Below are 21,121 nucleotides of genomic sequence, written 5' to 3' on the forward strand. Positions count from 1 at the left end.
GGGATTCGGGCCAAGACAACCCAAGGCCCCGAGTAGGCATGACTAAGTAGGCCCTGCCCAAAATGGGTGCACATATGTAAGCCCTGCTTTGCCTGTCCGAGATATACAGGGGAAATAGTGTATTATATTAAACGAGTAAATATAGAACTGCCAGGAGCCTGAGATCAGAATGTGTGACGAAGCACCCATTTGCGACTGTGAGCCGAGCACCTCGAGTCTGCCCTTCAACACCTATCACATCCACTTGCCGCTCTACATCATGGACATGGTGCGCGTCTTTCAGGATCATCCGGACTACGTCGATGGCATACAGGAGACTACTATCGTTGAGATGCTAAGAAAGGAGTAAGATAAGATACAATTTGCCGCATTTGCATTTAAGCTAAGCCAAATTATCCTCCATCATTATAGACCATTCGCCTGTGGCGATCTGGAAGCTCAGGTAAAGACCGCAATGATAGACCTCCATGCCAAGGGATTCGTGCGTTATATTGGCAATGGTTTTCGCACCCTGGGACCCATTGCAAAGCTGTCGAATTCCCGATCTGCGCGTCACTTCAACCAGACCTGGCAGCGCATTGCCGCCCTGCAGAAGCCCCACGGTGCCTGCCTGGAGGATTCCACCAGCACTGGCAATAGCCCTCAGCCAGGGTCCAGCTGCTAAGCATGGACGGAGAGCATTCAACTCTCCCTAAATACATTTATTGCGTTGCTTGTTTCGTTTAATGAGTTGAGTTTCTACAACATAAGCAGACAATTTTACACCCAACCAAACAGCTATCCAAATTGTATCCGTGTAGTAAAATTCGTGCTAAGAAGGCCGCCAGCCAGCAAATCAAACTAGATGTGTGGTATTTCTATCCATAGAACTATATGTAGAACTTGGGGTGGTTCGTTCGGTGGCCATCATCGTCATCATCATTATGCTTGGGAACATATGTCGGGCATGGGGGGGGGTCGGTCTCTGCCATCCTTTTGACACTTAACCGGCCGCCTAATTATGGCCAGGGGTTGGCCACAACACCGAATAGCCGAATGAAGAACATTGCCAGGTGCCTCTGTCTATCTACCGAACGATACTCCTAATACTCCTTCCCGCAAGTGATTCAAATCTGAGAATTGAGCAAGTCCAAGCTCTACTTAAGGGGGTACGTACATATATTGTAGATTCGGTTCCGGCAAGTCCAGTCAGTTGTTGCAATTCACAGTCCGGTCGGAAGCTCATCCCTGGTGGCACCGTGCTCTGAGCGACCCTTGGACCCTCAGCCATTACCCTTTTGGCCGAAACATTTAAATTGTCAACACCAGGACAAAGAGCAGAGGACCTGTCCTCAATGTACGCTCCACCCCATTCCATCCACATGTGCGGGCCAAACACGCATGTGATCCCGGCCAGGTGTTATTTATTGCCTTTCTAATCGTTGCGGCATAATCTATTAGCACCCCGCACCGCACCTCACCGGATCCAGGACGAGACCAAGCCTATGGCTCGGTGTCCTTTGATTTTTTTGCGCTGCTTGCACATTAGAGGCAATTATTATTATTGTTTTAGTTTTGAGGCTTTTGGCTGCTTGTCATTTGCCTTTGCCGTTGCCTTCTGTTTTGCGTTGGGTTGACAATTGGGCGAGTCCCAAGAAAAACATTAATCAATTGACTTGACGTGTGAGCGAAATGAGGAGTATACTATACATAGATAGATAGGAATATATGTATTGTTTATTCGGTAAGGATATGGCTAAAAAATCTAAGCGAGGATACGTGATTCAAAGCTATCTAATTAAATCGGACATGTTTGTCTCTCTCTTTTAATCTACAGGAACCGTCAAGGGGCTTGCCCAGTCTATAGGAATTGTCAATGTTTGTTTTAAATTAATATACGATAATTAACCGTAAAGTAAGGAAAGTTAAATATTCTCCTTTGTGGTCCTATTCAAATGGTTTGGGACCATCCTCTTCGGGCTGTGCATAGCCGCGCTTCAGCATTTGCTCGAAAAGTTTGGCATTATCGCCAAGGAATCGAATCTGAAAGCTATCGTGCAGACGACTGACCAGCATCACGTCTTCCTCCACGTTGAGTATTTTGCTTTTTAGATACTCCATACACTCGGCGGCTTTCTTTGGGGACAAGGAGCTCTTGTGTGCGACGCCCTCGATGTAGCAGCCAACGGCGCGATGTGGCCGAAGACTGTCTACATCTCCGCAAGGAACCAGAGCACTTAGGGGCACAAACTCTGTATTCCCATAGTCCACATAAAATATCTTATAGTCGCCTTCCGATTCCTCTATGACCTGAGCGCGGTAATAGCAGCCATCGTTGTAGCGAGCCAAGACAATGTCCAACAAATGCGGCTTATGCTTGAACTGACTCTTGGCCCCTAGCACATCATTCTTGCTCCATACCAGAGGGGGAGAGCCATCCACAAATTGACCATAGACTTCCGTGGTGCTACTCACGTAGGTTATCAACATTCTCACTGTGCTGCCTAATTCTCGAGAGAGCGGCGTATCAAACATGGTTTCCGGCAGAGCTTCTGCCACCTCCACGTCCTTGGTGGCGCCATGAGGGGCAAAAGGCTCGTGCACCAAACGACAGTTAGCACCTAATGTTAAAAAATAGTTGGATTAATCATTTTCGTAGAGCTTTGATTACTTTCTGTGCACAGACTTACCCTTGAAGCAACCATTGAGCTTCGGATCATAATGCCGACAGATGCGTTGTTGGTCTCTGGGCCTGAAGCCCAGTACAGCCTTTAGCGGATCACTGGTGCCCTCATCAATCTCGTTGAGCATGGCCATGTCTGCCTCGCTTAACTGTGGGCCCTCGTACGACCAGTCCTCGCTTGACTGTGCTCCTTCTTGGACTGCTTTTGACTGATCTGGATTAGTATGCACTGTCTCGCTCAATTGTGGACCCTTGCTTGGTTCCTTGCTTGGCTGTGGGTCCTCTCGCTTGGCTTGGCCATTTCTCTCGGTTGGAATATAATCAGAGGCAGCTGATTTGTCTGTAATCTCGCTGATACGACAGTTTTTTGCGTCGCCCTCCGCTACTTCAACTATTAAATCTTCACCACTGTTTTGCAAAACACGCAAGTTCACGCTCTTGAACCGGAACTTCATCATAGAGGCCACATCGCCTTCTCTGAAAAAGCATCTAATGGCCTCCGCCGGCAGCTGCCGTATGTCATCTGGTAGGGCAAAAATACTTTCTTCGCCATTCATGTGTATATGCTCGCCGTAGTCAATCAAATAGGCATCATAGCCACCGCCGTCGGCATAATCATTGATTATGACACGTGGAACGATCTGTTCGTTGCAATCGTACACCGCAAATATCTCACCGAAGTTTGGCAGTTGGTCCAGTTCATTCAGAAGTATCTTCCCCTGGAGTACCCTTTGCAGCGGCTGTGCATCCCATTTGCCCACAAAGAAACAGTTATCTACTATGTTTAGATGCATCACGGCGGCGTTTATGACACTTCCCTCCGGAAAGGCGGCCGTGTTCTTTACGATCTGTTGATATATTTCACTGCTGGTTGTTCTTTTTCCGCCTAACGGAGGCTTGAGGACTCGTTTGCGGGGGCAAATGGGCAGCATGGCAGCATGGGCCGCATCTTGTGGCTGTGCGGGAGCGGGCGGTGGGGCCGGAATGGCTTTTGGCTGGGGCTTTGGGACTTCTTCATCTGGTTTAATTAGCCAACTCGAACGCGTGGATAGCGAAAGTCTATCTGCAACCGGCTTAACCCGCGGCAGCGCCGACTCCACATCTCGCACAAGCGGTGCCGAGTCCTTGATTTTTTCGATTGTCGGTAGTCGCTGTGGACGTTCATCCAAGACATTTTCCACTTCAATGCCATGCTTGTTCGTGTGCGTCAGGGTGTCGTTGAGCGGCAAAGGTTCGTCGCCGTTGCCGACATATGGCCCGAGCTTGTTTAGATTGATTTGCATGTTCCACTTGATCACGTTTTCATTCATTATACTCATTGTACTTAGCAAGATATCGTGCAGACCGATAAGCGCCCTATCCCCTTTATCCACGTTCACCCAGCGTTCGTCCAGAACTTTGTACAAAATGTTCGAATCTCGCGTAAAGTTTCTCAAATTATCTTGCAGCTTTTCCACGTTCTTTTCGCACAGCTGCTTTACTGCTATGAAATCTTTCAAATCCATTTCATTTCTTTTCAATCGTTCCTCTTTAAAACAAAATTTAATTTCTACTTGCTCGAAAAACTTTGCCGCAAATAACTGTAAATACGGTCCGGTCCGACAAGGGGTGCAAAACCATCGAAGCCATGACACTATCGCTAATATCGATGCTTAGTAGCCCTAGCTAGCTGTAAGTGTTGCATAATACATAAACATGTATATAAAATCATGCGTTGCCAACACTTGTAGCGGATTGCGCTTCTTTTCTGTGTATTTTGCTTGATTTTGTAAAAAGGAGAAATAAAATGAATGATAACACAGTGTCCACCTTTGTGAGTAGTTTTGTGTTATATGCTCTTAGCTGGTAACCAAATAACGCTTCGTTTTAGGAGCTGGGCGACGCTCTGTCCACCCGCTGTGGAAACACGCTGACCGGCGTTTTTGTGCCGGGCTCAAAAATAGCCCTCAGTGCCTACCGGCACGTCAAGTGGAACTCGCGAGATGTCCCCACCGAAACAGCCGGCCAGGATCCCGTGCTCATCTATCTGGCACAGGAGACTACACTGTTTGAAGAGCCTGTCCTGCGAAGTCTGCTCTCCGAATCGAACGTCACCTTTGCAACGCTGCAGGAGCTGGGCCAGAAGGCTCCTAGGACGGAATATCTGAGAATTTCACATGCATATCGCAGCTTGGTGCGGGCCTGCCTGGAGAGGCTGGAGCATGCCAAACGGTCGCCAGAGGTACAGACGGATGAAGACCGGGAGCGACGAATATCCGAAAGCATTATTGTCTTCTATGCGGCAGAGTGTCTCTGGCATCTCTTTGAGATTCTCTACATGCAGCAAAATCAACTTGTTGTCCCCCAACTGCTCGACTGGGCACGCTTTTATGCACCGCAAATCGAGGATCGAGCCACCGATTTTCTACTGATGGCGGAGGACGCCAGCGAGAATGATGATTATTGGACCGTCCTGAAGTCGCTAGTCATGGTGGGCGCACTGGACGTCACTCGTGCCATCCTTGTCCAGAATCGCAAGGCTAGCCAGCCAGCATTCAAGGCAGCCGAACTGATACTTACATCAATGCCCGTCTATCAAGAGGGATTCCCACTGAAGAAATTCCACTCGCAATGGGAGCATTGGCACGTGGATGCGGAGCGTAAGATCCAAGCGAATACATTTGGCTCTGAGCCAGAGCTGGAGGAGCTCCTTCAGCTGGTCACAGGCAACAATGAGCTATGGGATGCCGGCATCCAGGAGTCAAACGAATGGTACGAATTCCTGCCTGGCTATCTGCTCTACACCAAACCCACCTGCAAACCCTTTGAGCTGAGAATCGCTGCTGCCAATTGGTTGAACCGATGGACACTGCTCCGGCCCGACATTCGGTTGAACAACATGTCCCGAATGATCTCGCAGCTCATGGAGCATGATCTAAGGCTCTTTATTTACGATACCCAGAAAATCAACGATACCCACTGGCTAACCACACATTTGATCGATTTGATCTATCATTCCGGCGAGCTAAAGGGCTATTTTGAGCAAAACAACATGTGAGTTGATTTCATTTGAAGGTTATTTCTTTTTTTAATCAAAGTATCCCCGTTAATATTTAGTGATCTTCCGGCACTGCGTCACTCGTTGATATACGAGTATGGCAGCTATTTGATGACCACACGCAGCCTATGGCAGCTGGGAGTTGATTACTTGGACTGTTGCAAGCAGGAAGGTAAAGCGGCCATGGATCTGCTTCTGCCACGCATACCGCTGCGTAGCGACCGGCATGCCCTTAAGCTCATCAGCGTAGCCAGGCAGCGAGGTCTGATTAATGTGGAGCAGGAGATATGCAAAGTACTCTCCAGGCAATCCTTCGACGAAGAGCGCTTTGGCAACGCCCTAGAATGGGCCATTCGCTCCAAGGATGTGCTGTTGGTCACGGGAATAGCTGACTTTATATTGAAGGTGACGCCAAAACTCCAATCTCTGTTTGATTTAATTATAAATTGAAGCATTATTTTACGTCGTTTTAGAACTATTCCAAGACGGGCAATATGCTTTGTCCGGACGTTATTATCAGCCTTGGAAGTCGCATGTTCGTCTCGCCACGTTTAGTTTTCCTCTCCAAGTACTTTGAGTTCTACGAGCTATATCGCAATCGCGACTTTCTGTCTGCTGTCGAGCTACTGGTCAATCTATTGAACTCCAAAATAACTCCAGACTAGTAAGTATTCAATGTGAACGAGATCCATTCAATTTAATAGTTTCATTTTCCTCCCCCGCCCAACAGCTTTTGGCCTTCTTTGCTCATTGACACTGTGCCACTGCTAGAGTCAAAGGATCCTAAAATCTTCTCAAAGGAAACTGTGGCGATACTGCATCATATGGAAACGGAGCTGGTGCCCATTATAGAGCGCAACACGAACCAATTAGGACACGTATGTTTATCCAGTGCCAGAGCCTTGCAAATTTATTCCATATTCTATAATATATTTGCAGAACAACGCAGAGAGCGTGTTCAAGGACTATCGCGTGGAAAATGTAGATGAGATTCTCAATATAATGCGCTTGGCCTGCGCACGCAATTTGGCCAGGGCCCTGGTCATTGAAAACACAGGGCTAGAATTGTAAATTTGAATGCATTTATAGTATAATTTATTTTTGTATTTTCTTTTTCCAATACATCGTAATTTGTTATATACCTTTTTGTTTGCATTACTAATCCATTATTCATACGCTTTTTTGTTTCTTGTGCCTCTTTGTCTGCTATTTATTGTACCAACAATGCTACTTTGACTGCCGGCTGCGGCTACGGCTACGGCTGCCCATTGACTAAACAGAAATCCAAGCTGCTTGAGGGGCTGGGCTGGAGGGATCTTCACAGTACACAACTATAAGAAATTAGGCTCCGCTCCGAAAACCATCAGCAATACTGACGACTCTGTTGAGCAAATCTCTACCAACCAAAAATCTGTCCGCATTCCAGAATTCTAAACTAGTGTAAACAGTGGATGGGGTGGCAATGGTATGGTATAGAGGGGGGAATAGCCGTTCTCTGGAATCTGATGTGCGGCAAATCCAAACAATGCCCAAGCCCAAGTTTAAAACAAGATTAAAAGCCTAGGAAAACAATTCTAAGGGACTTTAGCTGCACTGAGGATAAAGAAGTTTACACGCGTACCTAAGAACTATTAAACAACGCACAGAGCACAATGGACTACTACACACATATATATATACTATGTATACGTATATAGGGATATATAGAGTCTGTGGTTATATGTTTATAATAACTATATATGTATGTATGTGTATGTTGGGGGGGTTTTTATCGTTATGAGAATCGCACGGCCTTGTACAAAATGTTTGAAATTAAAATTAAGTGTGGCTTGGCCCGACTTGGCCAGCCAGCGCTTTTCATTATAAAAATTTTCCTTATAAAAAAATAATAAAAACTAAACTAGACTTAGATGAGGAGCCGCTGGGGTGCTCTCGAAACGCTTGCCAAAATATCAACTCTAGGTTTAGGATTAGGATTAGGGCCAATCACACCAGGCAACAGAAATGACAGAAAACCAAAGGTAGAATGTCTTCTTCGTATATCAATTTCAATCGAATGCTCTTTAAATAGAGTTCAAACTGAACAGAAAGAACACCGTAAACAAATGATAAAATACTTTTTACACAGTTCGGAAATAGTTGGAGATAGTGAAAGGAACTAACATTAATAGGCCTCGAAACATTTGGCTATTAAATGGCTTTCAAGTCGGTAGTTATCGATCGAGTAAATATCCCCACAAGAGACAGCAGTTGGAGATACATCCTGTTGCCTAGTGCGGTGTCATTGAGCGACTACGCTGCTTGAGTATTTTCGCTTACGCTACGCCAATACATATCTGTTTATAATGCGCATACATATGACGCGATTGGAGAGGGTGTAGGAGTCTAATTAATTATGTTTTGCAGTGCCAGCTCCAACTGCCGCTGCTGTTGCTGCTGCCACACTCGTCGAAGATGGAACGGGCGGGGCTGCAGTTGCTGGCACCGCAGCCGTGACCGATGCTATGGCACTGCCGCTTGTTATCGAGCCCAGACGGGAGAGAGAGGGTTCCCGCTTGGGCGGTACAATTGGCTTGGTCGGTATGGGTGGCGGTGCACCGCGAGCGCCCGCTGGTGGCACCGTCACTGGGGGCACGGCAATGGGAACAGGATGTGGATGCGGTGGTGTGGCCGTCTGGTCAAGAGCAGCCGCTGCAGCCAGTGCAGCATACTTGCCACCCGGGGCCCGTTGAATGGTGGCCGTAGGCTGCATTTTCGCCGGCGAGGGTGATGGTGGCGCCGCCGCAGGAGCGCTCACACCAGCAACACTCGCTCCTGCATCCACCGATGATGTGACTCCAGCTGCAGTGCTAGGCGCTCCACTGCTGCTACTGGTGGTTGTCGTGTGGTTGATGACTGTTGGTGCTGTGGCCGTTCCCGTGGGAGCCGTGGCTATCCCAGCGCTACGTATGTTCTGTCCTGGCGCTATGGATCGGGCTATTCCGGTTTGGGGGCCCGACACCGGCATGCTGCTTACTGTGGCGGTTGGCTGCACAATTTTGGCGATGTTTGCCATTGGTGGTGTGGCACAAGCGTCGTCTGCAACATGTATGTACATATGTTTATGGGGCTGTATTAATATCTTGTTGTGATTAATCTCAAAGAAATTCCTCGGATTCCCGAGGTGTGAGTGCCCTTGCAGAAGGAACGAGAGGAGTACCAAAATTTGTAAAAGAATTAAACTTGGGGGAAAGCATTTGCCAATAACGCCCTCTGCAAGGGTAAGGCTGTGTGTTGTAAATGTTTTGGCGTGGACGTGGGTGGAGCTCTTTAAATGCCCAAAGGCTATTTCTGGCTTGTTCAGTGCGAGATCCAATGACATGAAGGTGCGTGGCGTGGCGTGGGCTGTGTGGCAATGGGTGTTTACTTGCTGGTGCAACAGTGGAGTGCACAATAGTGGAGAAACATCACAAAACTAAACAAAAAATCACCTTGCAATTGCGTAACATTTTTTAACAAAATATTTCAGCTTCAGAAAGGAATTCGAAAAAAAATTAATATATGTAGAGTAGTTATAGTTCATATAGAAAACGATAAAGAGGGAAATCATAATTACAACAGCCAAATTCGAGTTGGCAGGCACACTCCCACCTCCTTCATTCTCTGTCCCACTCACCGCTGAACTGACGCGCCTTGGTGGCAGCCACCGTTGAGCTGCTGCCTGCCAATTGCTGCTGCTGCTGCTTCTTCAACGCCTCGTGCTCGGCGCGCAGCGTGGTGAGCTCCTGTTCCAGCTCTTTGACTCTATTGGGATGGAGAGCAGGCTTTAGTTTAGTGGCTCGTTACAACAAAAGAAAATGCTATGCACAAACCGAAGCTCCTCTTTGGCCAGCTTGGCCATTATCGCTTTGCGTTCGATCTCCATTGACTGCGCTTGCTTTTCCATCTCCTCTTCCATGCGAAGCGACTTTTTGCTTTCCTCCTCGAGCCCCTCAGCGATGGTATCCGAACGCTGCTTCTCCTCGGCCAAGATTTGTGCCAAATCCTCAGAACGCTTGCCTGAAATTGTTTTTGATTTGTGATGAATGAGTATTTATTGCTTAGGCGCGACTCCACTCACCCTCCTCAATGTACTTCATCAAAATCTTCTTTCGCTCGGCTATCAGAAGGAGGACAATCTGCTTCTGTCGATTGCGCTCGTACTCGAGGGTCTCTTGAAGCCTCTGCAGTTCCTTCTCCATTCTGGCCACCTGGGCCCGCTCGGTTTCGAGATCCTGCTTTAGCTTGGAGCGCTCCACCTCCAGGCCATAGGTGATATCATCACCCTGGGCCGTGTCATGCTCGTGCTTGCGCTTCTCCTCTTCCAGCTCCTGCAGCATGCGCTGATTGTTCTCCAGGGATTCGGTGAGTATGTTGACCATGCGAACATGCGTGGCCCTCTGCTTACTGACCATTTGGTACTGCTGCTCCATTTGCTGTTCGATTATCTGCCGCACCTCCATCTCTGCCTGCGCCGCCTGCGTGGAGGATTCCCGCGAAATGAGATTCCCATTCATGGCGATCTTATCGCGGAATATAGCCGCATATGGATCATTGGGCTGCACCCGCTTCGTGCGCAACTGTGTGATTAGTTGCTTCACGCGCTCGTTGCGCAAGGCGGCAATGCAGACATCTCGAGCCTGCAGCTCTCCTTCCAGATAGTAGAGCATCTTCACCAGCTCGCTGTGCGGCAGCTCGGTGCGTGTGCGCCCATTGCTGCTGGAGCTCGGCGGCTGCTTCTGCACTCCTCCCGGGCCCGGTTTCATGGTCTGAAATTCGTGTGTGGCGCACACTGTGTCGCTGCCAGAGGCGGACACGGAACAGTTGTCCATCCCGAAGTTGGAGTCCGAGACGGCATCTGCGTCGGCCTTTGCATTGCCCAAAAATCGGGCTGTGCCCCCACTGCTCTCCTCCACGAATGTCTCCGAGCTGATGCTGTTGGAGTTTTGCTCCATTTTCCCCCCCACTTTCTTTACAGCATAAAATTGCTAGCGAGACTTTTGCTTGAGACGCAGTTCGTTTTGGGGCGGCCTGCCAAATACCAATTGCACTGCAAGCACAGGCCAAGACTCTAATTCACTTTTTTGCCGTTTAGCTCACTCGAAGGGGCATATTAGCTGCAATTGCCACTAATTCAATAAATTCTAATCCACTGAAAAATCCACTGTCAAACCATCGAGGGCACTATCGATAGTATCGATATTTTACTGATGGCCTCTACTATCGACGGTTTTAAGACTATCATGATAGTATCGAGCTACAGTCGTTGCGCTTTTGATATGTTTGGATTGGCTGCTATAAAATACGAAGACAAATTTGTAAAAAAAATCGACAGGTGGCATATAATTTTTACAATGGACAAGTTCCTAAAAGGTTTCAATGGTTTTTTAATAATTATTTCAGCCCGATACTATCACGATAGTATCGATTTTTTTTTCAAAACATTTGACGTTGATATTCCTCGATATTGATATTCCGTTTAATATTACCAGCTAGCTGGGACTCTCAGAACTAAAAAAATAATTTTATCCGAGCACTAATAAATTTTAGCTCGACCTGCTTTGTTGTGCCATACCGTAAATTTTGAACTACAAGATTGTTTTTTGAAAGTTGTTCAGAAGTCCTTTTTATTGGATTATTTACATATTAAGGTTCAAACAAAAGCGGCCAAAGCATAAAACGAAACGTTGACGCAATTTGTGGCGCTGCCAGACTCGTGCAAGTTCGTTGTTGCTGCGGGCTGCCATACGCCTTGCTGATATTTTGTGATATGACAATTACGTCAATTTTGCATATTCATGTTTGAGTATTACTAGATAGTTGGCCCGTCCTATTATCGGTAGACGAAATAATTTTGTTAAAATCTTTAGAAGAGACTGAGTGTTTCTTTTTTTTAGGGGAATAAAAAAATCATAAATTTTAGTTCAGGCCGCAAAGTGGTTAGTTTTTACATTTCCCAGTTGCTGAATTTTTCCCATACAAATGGATTGTATACGGATCGCATATTAAGGTCTCAAGTTCCAAAATCCACCCTTGAATTAGAAGTTTCAAATTTTGGAAAGAAACTATTTTCATCTAACCTTGGAGCTCAGTTTTGCAAACTTTTACCCAACACTACAAGCGAGAGATTGAGAGCGAAACGGAATGTCAGTATATTTTTTGTGCGCTCTCACGAATTGAGAGAAAATTTGGGAAAACTATTGAGAGTAGTTTCCCAATGGCGCTAAATTGAGTTTGGCGGTCAATTTGAAATTGTTTTTTATTTTTGGGAAATAACTTGATTTGTTTTGCGAGTGACCTCAGAAACCGAGAACCAGTAACCAGTAAATAACAAAAAAAAAAAACTTAATTAATAATACGGACACTACCAGATGCGTTGATATTCCCCGATTTTGATATTCGTTTTAATATTACTAGCTAGTTAGCCATCTTAGAAATAAACAAATAGTTTCATGCAATTGATCAATAAATTTTGTACAAGATTGGCTAGTTTTCGAACTCCTTTTTATTGGATTTTTTACATATTAAGGATCAAACAAAAACGGCCAAAGCATAAAACGTCGATGGTAAAACCATCGCCATATAACCATCGACCATCGGTGGTTTTTCAGCCCTGAAACTTAGAAGCGCGTAAATTTAATTTTCTGGTCAACAGTTTTATTTTTTAAATACAAATGGCTTTGTAGTATTGTAGGCCAACGAGTTTCTAATATGCTTGCCCACTAGCCGATCAGCAAGGGGTATTAAAGCTGGTGTACGTACATATATGCCCACTGCGTGCGGCGTCCACACCCGAAGACTGCACTCGGAGTTGTCGGGCAAGAGTAGGCCCAGCCATCCTGCAGAGCTTAGTGTAATATCACAATTTAGCCTGCCCTCATTTCTGACGCTGTTGTTGTTGCTGTTGCTGTTGCTAACAACAATATCTTGATCTTTGCAATGAAGGCCTGGCCAGCGTTTCAATCGAGCCTCAACGTCCCCACCAGTCGAGGGAATACCAAGGAAGGGAGTGCCCAGATAGCGCTTATATACTGCTTCTACTTGCAGGGTGTCAGCTATCATCACAGGAAGGTTCTGTGAGGCGAAAACAAACACCTTAAGCCAATCATAATGCTTTTCATAGCCGGAGAGATCCAAGATATCCATGCGAGCCAAGCCTCCCAGCAGCAGACTCATCTTGGGTCGCAGGCGAAAGGCTCTGGGGCGAATCATTGTCGTTGGCTGCAGCTGTGAGAGCTCCTCAGCGGTCAGTAGAGGAGTCAGTTGATCGGGCTGCATCACTCCTGGTGTGTCGTAGACCCAGCGAGCCTCCCGATACTCTGCACGACGTTCGTTCAAGGTGGTTATGGGCTGCGTGCCAGCTGACATCGAGAAGGAGTCACTGACCACCTCGCGACGATCGAAGCTGCGTCCCACTTGAGAAAATGGCTGAGCCGCTGCAACAGCTCCGGTTTTTTGGGCTTGTTCCCGCCGCAGTTTATCCATGGCGGCCCTTTCGTCACGTTCCGAGAATAGACGCTTGAAGCGCTGATAAACTCGGCTTTCAGATGGTCTGAAGATGGGGAATCTCAACATTTGTAGGGTTGTTCCTGGCCAGGGGCAGGTCGTCGCCTTGCGTACAAGCTCACTGGCTTCTGGGCGGCAGTAGTCCGAGTTAAGCAAGATATTAAACAGCGTACTCTTGCCCACATTCGTGCATCCCAGCAGATACACATCTCCTTGATACGCCCAGGTCTTGTGCAGCTGTGTGATCAGTTCCTCAATGCCATAGCCAGTCTTGGCCGATATTAGACTGACATTTTTTATGTTGAGCCCGTCCCCGCCACCGTGCCGGACGAAATCACGCTGCAGGCACTGCTTCACGTGATTCAGATAGTTGTTGGAGTCGCGTGGCAGGAGATCAACCTTGTTGCCGACCAGGAAGATCGGGCGCTTAGCCCCCAGAACATGCTGCATGCCGGGCCAAATGGAGCTGGGAAAGTCCAGAAGGTCCACCAGTACGATCGCCAAAGCAAACTGGTCTTGTATGCGCGAGATCGTATCCACATAGGAGGACGCTGGTACATCGACATCCAAGGCAATGTTGTAATGATTCAGGAAATGGCATCTTTGGCAGGTGATGGTTCTTAGCTCCTGCTGCGACCGCCCGTTGAATATCTCGCTGGGTATGTAGCCGGGCATGGAGATATTGGAGCAATGCAAGTGTGCTCCACATCCGCTGCATGGCACTCTTGAGGGCGGGATTGAAGCGTCCGGGGTGCCGTGTTTGGAGTCTGTGCTCTTGGCTCCCTCGTAGAACTCGTAGTCGTCCATCCAGTCGTGCGGAAACTGTGAACTAATTGCAGCAGGTGGGTAAGACTTCCATTGGGTCGTCTCCAAAACTGAGCTGTAATAAACGTGCTCGTGATTCTTGTAACGTTCTCTGGCCGTTAGCCACGCCTTTTCGCGTGAGCTCTGTGTCACATTGGTAGCCGAATTGTGCAGTCGCGTCCATCTTAAAGGTACAATATTATTAATAATCTTAAATAATTGCGAGTTCTTTAACATTTTTGTTTTGACGTTTCAGTGCTGGAAAGGAAAGCAAGTGAACTGACGCAAATGGCTCTGTTCGTTTTTTTCGAAACGGTATGAATCGGTATTTTGTTTAAACCTTATTTTTTACATTATCCAATAAAGAGAGTCCTACAGTTGGCCAATCTTGTAGGAAATTGATTTGTCTAGCGTATAAAATTATGTGGTCAGTGCTGAGAGACCTGGCTAGCTAGTAATATTAAAACGAATATCAAAATCGGGGAATATCAGCGCATCTGGTCGTGTCCGTGAGTATATTTACGGTATATTTTGAAAACGACAAGGTATATTTCAGTATATTTCTGAGGGTCGGGCGGTATATTTTATCGATAGGGCGATTTTAGCGAAAGCAGAGAAGAAAAAAGAAAGCAGCGAAAGCAGAAGCGGGGCTAAAAAAGCGTGTATGTATTAAAATTGAAACAAAAAGATATGGAAAAGGCATGGCTACAACGCAATTAAAGTGTGTTTGCAATCAATATTATTCATTGGCGCATTGGTAAAAGTACAGAGTGCACGGAAAATACAAAGCAGCAGCACATAAAAGTGATTAGGAAAGTGTGTGGTGTGGAAAAAAGACATAAGTGTACGTGAGCAGTGATGGCAGTATGTGTGAGTAGTAGTGACTGTATGCGTGCTGTGCTGCTGCTGCTGATGCGTGTATATGAAACAAAGTAACGCGAAGCTCGACCTAATTTTAAACATATTACAATAATATTTGTAATGCAAGTACGAAATATAAAATGCAGGAATATGTGTAGTACACCAAACCAAACAAGAACCTTGAATATTCGTGTTGTGCTTATGGCATGCCACGAAGAGTTGCCGCCGCCATTGCCTATGTCTAGCCAAGACTCGCACATTTTTCGTGTTAGTTCTTTTCCACCTTTTGTTGCACACGGGTTGAGTAATAATTCAACAACAACAACAAGAGCACCAGCTTCGTCGGCGGCAGCAGCAGCTCAAATTTTGTGAGTGTTGCAACTTTCGTTCGAACTCGTTTCGAACTGTTGTTGTCGCCAACTCACTTACTCAGAGAGAAAGACTCGTTCCTTTCGTATTCTGTTGTTGTCTGAGGCGATTAACCAAAACTGGTATTTACCTTTACACATCATCCATACACTCGGATGCAGTTGCTTTGGAAGCCATTTCTTAATGGGGGAAAAATCAATAATTCAAAATTAGACAAATTTCAACATCTACTCCTATTGCCTCTTGCGGCGCGGCGCAACAGCCAACTAGAAGAAGCTACAGATAACCCCCAAAGCACAAGTGCAAGCGAGATAGTTGCTCACACATACACACATAAATGCAGTTGAAATTTCCAGCAAATGTCTGCTCTTCGTCGGCGAGGTTTTTGTATCGCTCTTGTTGTTGTAATGTAATTGCGAAATCATAACGGCAGTTGAAAGTTGAGAGCGCTTAGCTAAGTATTTGTGTGTGTGTGCTGTGTCTGTGTGTGAAACAGAGAGAGAGAGATTGCTTGCTGTTGTAAACTTTAAGCTCTGATGAAGTTTGTACGCTCTACTCTTTGCCTTGGCTCTGCAGCACCCTTATGGCCCGGCCGCCTACACATATCAGCCGGCTGGCTGGAGCGTCGCAAGTGTAGGGCATGTGTGTGTCTTGTCAAGCTGGTCCCACAAGAAACAAAACACATGTTGTCTGCTCTGCACAGTGGGATGGGGTTTATATCGAACGATTCAATGTGTAGGAAAAGTATTTTGGTATTTGTAGTGTAAATGCGAATGAATTTCCTAGTTTTCGGCGCCATTTTGAAGAGATGGCTTTCGGTGAACGTCTAAATACATACAGTGCATACACATTGCGATACTGTGCGAGCGTGAGTGAGTCGCAAATTCAAATAAGCAAGCAAAATAACTAAAAATGCAGAAGTTGCCTTGAAAAGTGAAAGGCATTCAACTCGCCGAGTCTCTGATATTTTCGCTTAACCTTTACTTGCTGCCGTTTTTTCATGTTAACGCTGCTGGCACAGCAACTCTGCCTGCACATTTGACATTTTCCAACACATGCAGCATATTCCGAATTGCTATTTCCACAAGCCGTTGCACATGCGCTCGAATCTTTTATTTTGGTTGCTGGATAGAATGTTTTTGAAGTCGTATTCACCGTCGTCAGCGCTGTTGCGCTCCGCGCTGAGCGACTCTGCTCTTTCGCAATTCCGCAAACTTGCTCTATTCGCAATCTCTCGGGCCATTTGCCTAGTTTGTTGTGAGCACTTTTATTTGTCGTATTGTTACCAGTTTCAGCGTTAATACGTTTTTTTGTCTCTTTCAGAATAGCAGGACGATATAACCACAAACTAGAGGATTCTATTTACCCAGTCCTAAAGCCGACCTTGACCGATTAATAGCCATCTTACGGGGAACATTTTGGCCTCTCCTCCAAATTAAACTCCTGCGTACATTGGAGCTGTGATCGCGCGTCCCGCAAAACCCCACCAACTTAAGCTTATTCATGATGTCGTCGGATCAACAGTTCTTTCTAAAATGGAACGATTTTCAGACGAATATGGTGACCTCGTTCCGTCACTTGCGTGATGAGAAGAGCTTCACAGATGTAAGTACCAACACCGTCAATGTGGAAACCCTTTCCAAACGAATTTAATTGTCTAGGGGGTCCCAAGAGGCTCAGCTATTGTCTGAGGGTCAGGTACCAGCTCACTTTGTCTGTCTACCTGTCTCTCCGACTCTTGTCTCTTCTTTTTCCATTACCTGTCTCTTTGTGTTCATTAATTTTTGAATTTTTGTGATTTAATTTTTTCATATTTAGCAAATGACTTATTGAGTTTTCTTTTGCATTTCCTCACAGGTAACACTCGCTTGCGAAGGCCAGACCTGCAAAGCACACAAAATGGTGCTTTCCGCTTGCAGTCCCTACTTTAAGGCGCTTTTAGAGGTACGTTTCGCATGATCCCCTTGTCCGAATTATAAAAAACTAATGCAAGGATATTTTAATCAACAGGAGAACCCTTCAAAGCATCCGATTATTATACTTAAAGATGTCTCCTACATACACCTACAGGCTATACTGGAGTTCATGTATGCCGGAGAGGTGAATGTTTCCCAAGAGCAGCTGCCAGCATTTCTTAAGACGGCCGATCGCCTCAAAGTGAAAGGCCTGGCAGAGACACCCAGTTCAATAAAGCGGGAGGGTTGATGGTATTAAACAATTAAAAAACAAAACAAAAAATAACAAAAAGAAAACTCTAAGAAACCTATATATATATACACATGCAAGAAAACAAAATTCCAACAAGAGAAGAAAGAAAAAACATTACGAAAACGACATTTGGTATACAAAAATCATTTAAATCTACAAAATAAACAACAAAAGAAACCCACACAAAGCTGACAGATACAAACGCTTAGTCTGTAAAGTAATATCGGTAGTAACCAGACCAGAAGACTATGGTTCCACCTGCCCAACCCCACTTATCCATACCGGATTTACCTAACAATTTGCAAAGCTCTATCGATGGCCCATTTGAACTGTGTGTTTGTTTAATTTCTGCATAAAATAGTTTGTAAAATATTATATTAAAAGAACAACCAGAAAACAAAACAAAAAAACCCCCCACTCTGTATAAATGGAAAGATATGGACAACCCCTAACAAAGCAAAACAAAACAAAAAACGCACTTTTGTAAAGTAATTAAACAGAAGAATTCATTCATTGAAACTATATAAAGATAATTATAAATATAGTGAGAAATGTGCAAGTAGAATGATAGAATGCCGCAAAGGGCGCGAATATTACAACACATTCGGTTAGTTTTTAAGCCACTAACTACAACCCAACTCCCTCAGATAATGCCACGCCCCTAGACACAAAACTCACCCACGCACACACACACACAGATACAACCAACCACTGCAACCCCATAAAAAAAAGCATCCTTCATCTATACTTAATGAATAAAAACAAACAAATGCAAAATTGTACTTTAATTTTTTGTGTGGACTCTTACGATATGATATATTCTCAAAATTCACTTTTGAAATACACAAGACACTTACATATATATTTTAAATAAAAACCGAAGGAAAAACTAGGAAGATTCAACTAAGTTTAAACAAGAAAGGAAAGGAACGATAAGAAGAATGAACTATACTTGAATATTATTACATAAAGTAAAATATTTATATGTACGAGTATGTATATGTATACATGTGAGCATAGATTTAAATAACTACGGTAAATAAACAGAATAATTCCAAAAAAACAAAAAACAAAACTACAAATACTTGTGCTTACCCTCGATGATTTATTCCAGTCAATTCTTATTCTTGGACGCAAAAGATCTGGAGTGTTCTGGTGTACCAATTGAAACGAGTACATCCTACATTTGATAAAAATTTCTTTGCTTTTATTTGATTTGATTTTTCATAACATAATTTGTCATTTTCATTAGCGCCGTCTGTATGTATCATATTTCGTTCACAAATTAACAAAAATATGCTCCCTTATAATAAATTACACTATTATTTGATATATATTGCTGGATTCAGATCAGATCAGCTCGCAGAACAATGCATTACCAATTATAATGCACTGATTGCGGGAGTTCCTTTTTTTTTTTTAGTTAGTTATTGAAACAATACGCATTACGTGTATTCAGTTCAAATGGATCGGTTCGCATCTTTTGCTGATTATCCTCCACCGTGCGCGTTACATCTTCAATGAGATTCGGCCGCTCAGCGGAGCTAGGGGCACACGGTGACCAGATCTTGACGTCGTGATCAATGCCGCTGGTGGCCAGCATGCAGATACTGGGATGCGGCTGCACGCAGTTCACAATCGCACTGTCGGCACGATAGGCGGCTCGAATTTTTCCCGTTTCTCCCTCCCAAATGTAGAAATTGCCATCATCTGAGCCGGCGGCAATGAATTCGCCATGGATGCCCAGATAAGTGGCCTCCTTAATGTCCGTGGTGATATTGCAATGACCGACATAGCGATGTTTGTAATCCTTGGCAGCGGATCGCAGATTGTACTCCTCGTCGGTCAGGCGTAGATAGCGTGAGCCATCGTTCACTAGTACTGGCTCTGGGTTTGGGGCATCAGTGTGCTCCGATTGTCTTCGATTTTCCTTGATGTCCTTGTGCAGCATAAGGACACCATGGTTGTTGGCAAAACTGGGGAATCGCTGGATGAGCGCCTGAAGACACTTATCCGCATCCTGGGGACGACGAAGCTCCAGCAGGGCACGCGCCAGCCGAAAATGTGCCTTAACATAGGTGGGATCTAGGCGAAGAGCCTCATGACAATCCCGTAGAGCTGCATAAATGTCACCAAACCATCCACGTCGCATCAGTGCCGTAGCCCTGTTCAGATACAGAACTTCGCCCCGCGGATACTTGGCTAATGCAGCGGAATAGGCCTCAATAGCAGCCACTAGCTTTCCATTTTCCAGATGTTCATTGCCTTGTTTCTTAAGCACCTCAATGCTGGCAGGTAAGGAGCGGCTTTTGTGACGAGTTTTGAACTCCTCGTCGTCGTGTGTGGCATGGGCAGAGTAGGCAGGCAGCTCGTAGAAAACCGGAGGCTCTGCGTTATTTAGATCATAGCGATAGATGTGTTCACAGCCCATATTGACCAGCAATTCCGTGCCATTTGCATTGAAAGAGATATATGTAATGGCCCTTGACTCGTGGACAATGTTCCTACTAATATCCTTCACAATCTGTCCAGGAGCATAGTACGAAACGCACCCAACTGATTCTGGAATGACAAGTATTGATTAGACAGAGTATAGAAGGGGCAATGCACTGCTCAATTAATACTATACCATTGGCCCCACTTGTAGGCAACTTGCGTCGATCATAGATGCGGGCAAAGGGATCGTTGGTTCCCACAGCCAAATACTCCGTTCGTCTAGGATTTATGGCCAAGCATTTTGCCTCTGTGGTCGCCTCAACCTGATTGCTGAGGCTAAGTAGTCGCACGCCATTGCCCTCCTCGGGACGGCAGCGGTGCGGCTCCCGCATGTCCAGTTGTAGGATGCAACCGTCCTCGCCCGCCGACCAAAAGATGTGGGGCGAGTCCTGGGCTGTTGCCAGTCGCTTGGCTCTCATCGTATGACAGTTGCAGGAAAACAGCGTCTCGTTTGAGTGATTGATGTCGTAGACGTATATGAATTTATCTGCCGCACACGTAGCCAAAATGCTGTTGTTGTGCTTGGGTAGAAACTTCACTGAGAACATGTTCCCCAGATGCTTAGTATTTATCACATGAACGCGCCGCTTGCGGAATGGATCCCAGATCATAACTCTGAAATCATCTGAGCCCGATGCCAGCAACAGACCGTCACTGCTCCACTCCAAGCAATTGACGCAGCCATCGTGACCAGCCAGAGCCACCTCCTGTTCCAGACGATCTATGTAGGCTGGCGAGGCTTGGAGCCGACGCCGCACCAGCTCATCCAAGGATGAATCGTATCCGTATTGTTGGCGATGCCATTGCAAGGAGCTGGCATTGCAATGGCTGGCATTCAACGTCTCCTCGACGCGCTGATAACGCGAGCTGGAGTACTTGATGCGATACAGTTCATCGCTCGACATTATCTGGATGTCTATGGGATTATGACACTTGTATTTGTTTGTTTTCGAATTGTTTTCTTTTTAATACTACTTGCATTTCACTGACCCCTGCTTCTCCCTTTGGCCCCCTCGTCAACTGTTGACAACGTCCGTGGCGTTACCAGATAGTTGCGCAAAAGTGAGCCTACTTTGATAATTTTTCATAAATGGTTAAACGCGCCTTTATATTTACATCCTATATAAATATCTGATACAAAAAAGTTGTAGCCATAACAT

The 21,121-nt window shown here is 45.6% G+C and overlaps 7 protein-coding genes across 11 annotated transcripts; 3 read left to right on the top strand and 4 right to left on the bottom strand.

The window, feature by feature from the left end:
- Nucleotides 1-68: 68 nt before the first annotated feature.
- On the top strand, nucleotides 69-835 carry LOC111078500. The gene is made up of 2 exons (XM_022373203.2): nucleotides 69-345; nucleotides 412-835. Exons 1-2 carry the CDS (start codon nucleotides 170-172, stop codon nucleotides 662-664), a joined length of 429 nt encoding a protein of 142 aa, XP_022228895.1. The 5' UTR covers nucleotides 69-169; the 3' UTR covers nucleotides 665-835.
- An 851-nt stretch (nucleotides 836-1,686) lies between these two features.
- LOC111078504 lies at nucleotides 1,687-4,426 on the bottom strand. Its single transcript, XM_022373209.2, has 2 exons — nucleotides 2,670-4,426; nucleotides 1,687-2,600 (listed from the first exon to the last, which is right to left on the bottom strand). The coding sequence occupies exons 1-2, from the start codon at nucleotides 4,165-4,167 to the stop codon at nucleotides 1,927-1,929; spliced, it is 2,172 nt and encodes a 723-aa protein (XP_022228901.2). The 5' UTR covers nucleotides 4,168-4,426; the 3' UTR covers nucleotides 1,687-1,926.
- Nucleotides 4,213-6,844, top strand: LOC111078505 (nuclear pore complex protein Nup75). Of its 2 annotated transcripts, XM_022373210.2 has the most exons (7): nucleotides 4,213-4,333; nucleotides 4,393-4,475; nucleotides 4,533-5,695; nucleotides 5,759-6,104; nucleotides 6,173-6,363; nucleotides 6,430-6,577; nucleotides 6,639-6,844. In XM_022373210.2, the coding sequence occupies exons 2-7, from the start codon at nucleotides 4,449-4,451 to the stop codon at nucleotides 6,768-6,770; spliced, it is 2,007 nt and encodes a 668-aa protein (XP_022228902.2). In that variant the 5' UTR covers nucleotides 4,213-4,333; nucleotides 4,393-4,448; the 3' UTR covers nucleotides 6,771-6,844. The 2 variants fall into 2 exon arrangements, with proteins under 2 accessions (XP_022228902.2, XP_041448779.1); XM_041592845.1 differs by lacking the exon at nucleotides 4,213-4,333 and having other exon boundaries at nucleotides 4,364-4,475.
- Nucleotides 6,789-10,902, bottom strand: LOC111078506 (CTTNBP2 N-terminal-like protein). 2 transcript variants are annotated; one of them, XM_022373213.2, is made up of 5 exons: nucleotides 9,799-10,901; nucleotides 9,551-9,737; nucleotides 9,355-9,482; nucleotides 9,170-9,207; nucleotides 8,690-8,777 (listed from the first exon to the last, which is right to left on the bottom strand). In XM_022373213.2, exons 1-4 carry the CDS (start codon nucleotides 10,670-10,672, stop codon nucleotides 9,191-9,193), a joined length of 1,206 nt encoding a protein of 401 aa, XP_022228905.2. In that variant the 5' UTR covers nucleotides 10,673-10,901; the 3' UTR covers nucleotides 8,690-8,777; nucleotides 9,170-9,190. The 2 variants fall into 2 exon arrangements, with proteins under 2 accessions (XP_022228904.2, XP_022228905.2); XM_022373212.2 differs by lacking the exon at nucleotides 9,170-9,207 and having other exon boundaries at nucleotides 6,789-8,777; nucleotides 9,799-10,902.
- Nucleotides 10,903-12,231: 1,329 nt separating this feature from the next.
- LOC111078508 (nitric oxide-associated protein 1) lies at nucleotides 12,232-14,305 on the bottom strand. The gene has a single exon (XM_022373216.2). It carries the CDS (start codon nucleotides 14,262-14,264, stop codon nucleotides 12,375-12,377), a length of 1,890 nt encoding a protein of 629 aa, XP_022228908.2. The 5' UTR covers nucleotides 14,265-14,305; the 3' UTR covers nucleotides 12,232-12,374.
- A 330-nt stretch (nucleotides 14,306-14,635) lies between these two features.
- On the top strand, nucleotides 14,636-18,535 carry LOC111078503 (longitudinals lacking protein-like). Of its 2 annotated transcripts, none has more exons than XM_022373207.2 (4): nucleotides 14,636-14,689; nucleotides 16,581-16,862; nucleotides 17,115-17,201; nucleotides 17,268-18,535. In XM_022373207.2, the coding sequence occupies exons 2-4, from the start codon at nucleotides 16,761-16,763 to the stop codon at nucleotides 17,460-17,462; spliced, it is 384 nt and encodes a 127-aa protein (XP_022228899.1). In that variant the 5' UTR covers nucleotides 14,636-14,689; nucleotides 16,581-16,760; the 3' UTR covers nucleotides 17,463-18,535. The 2 variants fall into 2 exon arrangements, with proteins under 2 accessions (XP_022228899.1, XP_022228900.1); XM_022373208.2 differs by having other exon boundaries at nucleotides 14,640-14,689; nucleotides 16,586-16,862.
- A 104-nt stretch (nucleotides 18,536-18,639) lies between these two features.
- Nucleotides 18,640-21,042, bottom strand: LOC111078501 (WD and tetratricopeptide repeats protein 1). Of its 2 annotated transcripts, XM_022373204.2 has the most exons (3): nucleotides 20,941-21,042; nucleotides 20,095-20,877; nucleotides 18,640-20,027 (listed from the first exon to the last, which is right to left on the bottom strand). In XM_022373204.2, exons 2-3 carry the CDS (start codon nucleotides 20,864-20,866, stop codon nucleotides 18,889-18,891), a joined length of 1,911 nt encoding a protein of 636 aa, XP_022228896.1. In that variant the 5' UTR covers nucleotides 20,867-20,877; nucleotides 20,941-21,042; the 3' UTR covers nucleotides 18,640-18,888. The 2 variants fall into 2 exon arrangements, with proteins under 2 accessions (XP_022228896.1, XP_022228897.1); XM_022373205.2 differs by lacking the exon at nucleotides 20,941-21,042 and having other exon boundaries at nucleotides 20,095-20,924.
- Between the last annotated feature and the right edge of the window lie 79 nt (nucleotides 21,043-21,121).

This window comes from Drosophila obscura, unplaced genomic scaffold (assembly GCF_018151105.1).
Source record: "Drosophila obscura isolate BZ-5 IFL unplaced genomic scaffold, ASM1815110v1 contig_186, whole genome shotgun sequence".
NCBI lineage: Eukaryota > Metazoa > Arthropoda > Insecta > Diptera > Drosophilidae > Drosophila > Drosophila obscura.

Coding starts and splice junctions, on each gene's coding strand:
- LOC111078504 (XM_022373209.2), bottom strand. CDS start 4,167: ATGGATTTGAAAGATTTCATAGCAGTAAAGCAGCTGTGCGAAAAGAAC. Junction 2,601..2,669: donor GCTCAATGGTTGCTTCAAGG/GTAAGTCTGTGC, acceptor TTTTAACATTAG/GTGCTAACTGTCGTTTGGTG.
- LOC111078501 (XM_022373204.2), bottom strand. CDS start 20,866: ATGTCGAGCGATGAACTGTATCGCATCAAGTACTCCAGCTCGCGTTAT. Junction 20,028..20,094: donor GCCTACAAGTGGGGCCAATG/GTATAGTATTAA, acceptor TTGTCATTCCAG/AATCAGTTGGGTGCGTTTCG.
- LOC111078505 (XM_022373210.2), top strand. CDS start 4,449: ATGAATGATAACACAGTGTCCACCTTT. Junction 5,696..5,758: donor TATTTTGAGCAAAACAACAT/GTGAGTTGATTT, acceptor GTTAATATTTAG/TGATCTTCCGGCACTGCGTC. Junction 6,364..6,429: donor TCCAAAATAACTCCAGACTA/GTAAGTATTCAA, acceptor CCCGCCCAACAG/CTTTTGGCCTTCTTTGCTCA.
- LOC111078506 (XM_022373212.2), bottom strand. CDS start 10,672: ATGGAGCAAAACTCCAACAGCATCAGCTCGGAGACATTCGTGGAGGAG. Junction 9,483..9,550: donor CTGGCCAAAGAGGAGCTTCG/GTTTGTGCATAG, acceptor CCATCCCAATAG/AGTCAAAGAGCTGGAACAGG. Junction 8,778..9,354: donor CAAGGCGCGTCAGTTCAGCG/GTGAGTGGGACA, acceptor TACATGTTGCAG/ACGACGCTTGTGCCACACCA.
- LOC111078500 (XM_022373203.2), top strand. CDS start 170: ATGTGTGACGAAGCACCCATTTGCGACTGTGAGCCGAGCACCTCGAGT. Junction 346..411: donor GTTGAGATGCTAAGAAAGGA/GTAAGATAAGAT, acceptor CCATCATTATAG/ACCATTCGCCTGTGGCGATC.
- LOC111078503 (XM_022373207.2), top strand. CDS start 16,761: ATGATGTCGTCGGATCAACAGTTCTTTCTAAAATGGAACGATTTTCAG. Junction 16,863..17,114: donor ATGAGAAGAGCTTCACAGAT/GTAAGTACCAAC, acceptor ATTTCCTCACAG/GTAACACTCGCTTGCGAAGG. Junction 17,202..17,267: donor ACTTTAAGGCGCTTTTAGAG/GTACGTTTCGCA, acceptor TTTAATCAACAG/GAGAACCCTTCAAAGCATCC.
- LOC111078508 (XM_022373216.2), bottom strand. CDS start 14,264: ATGTTAAAGAACTCGCAATTATTTAAGATTATTAATAATATTGTACCT.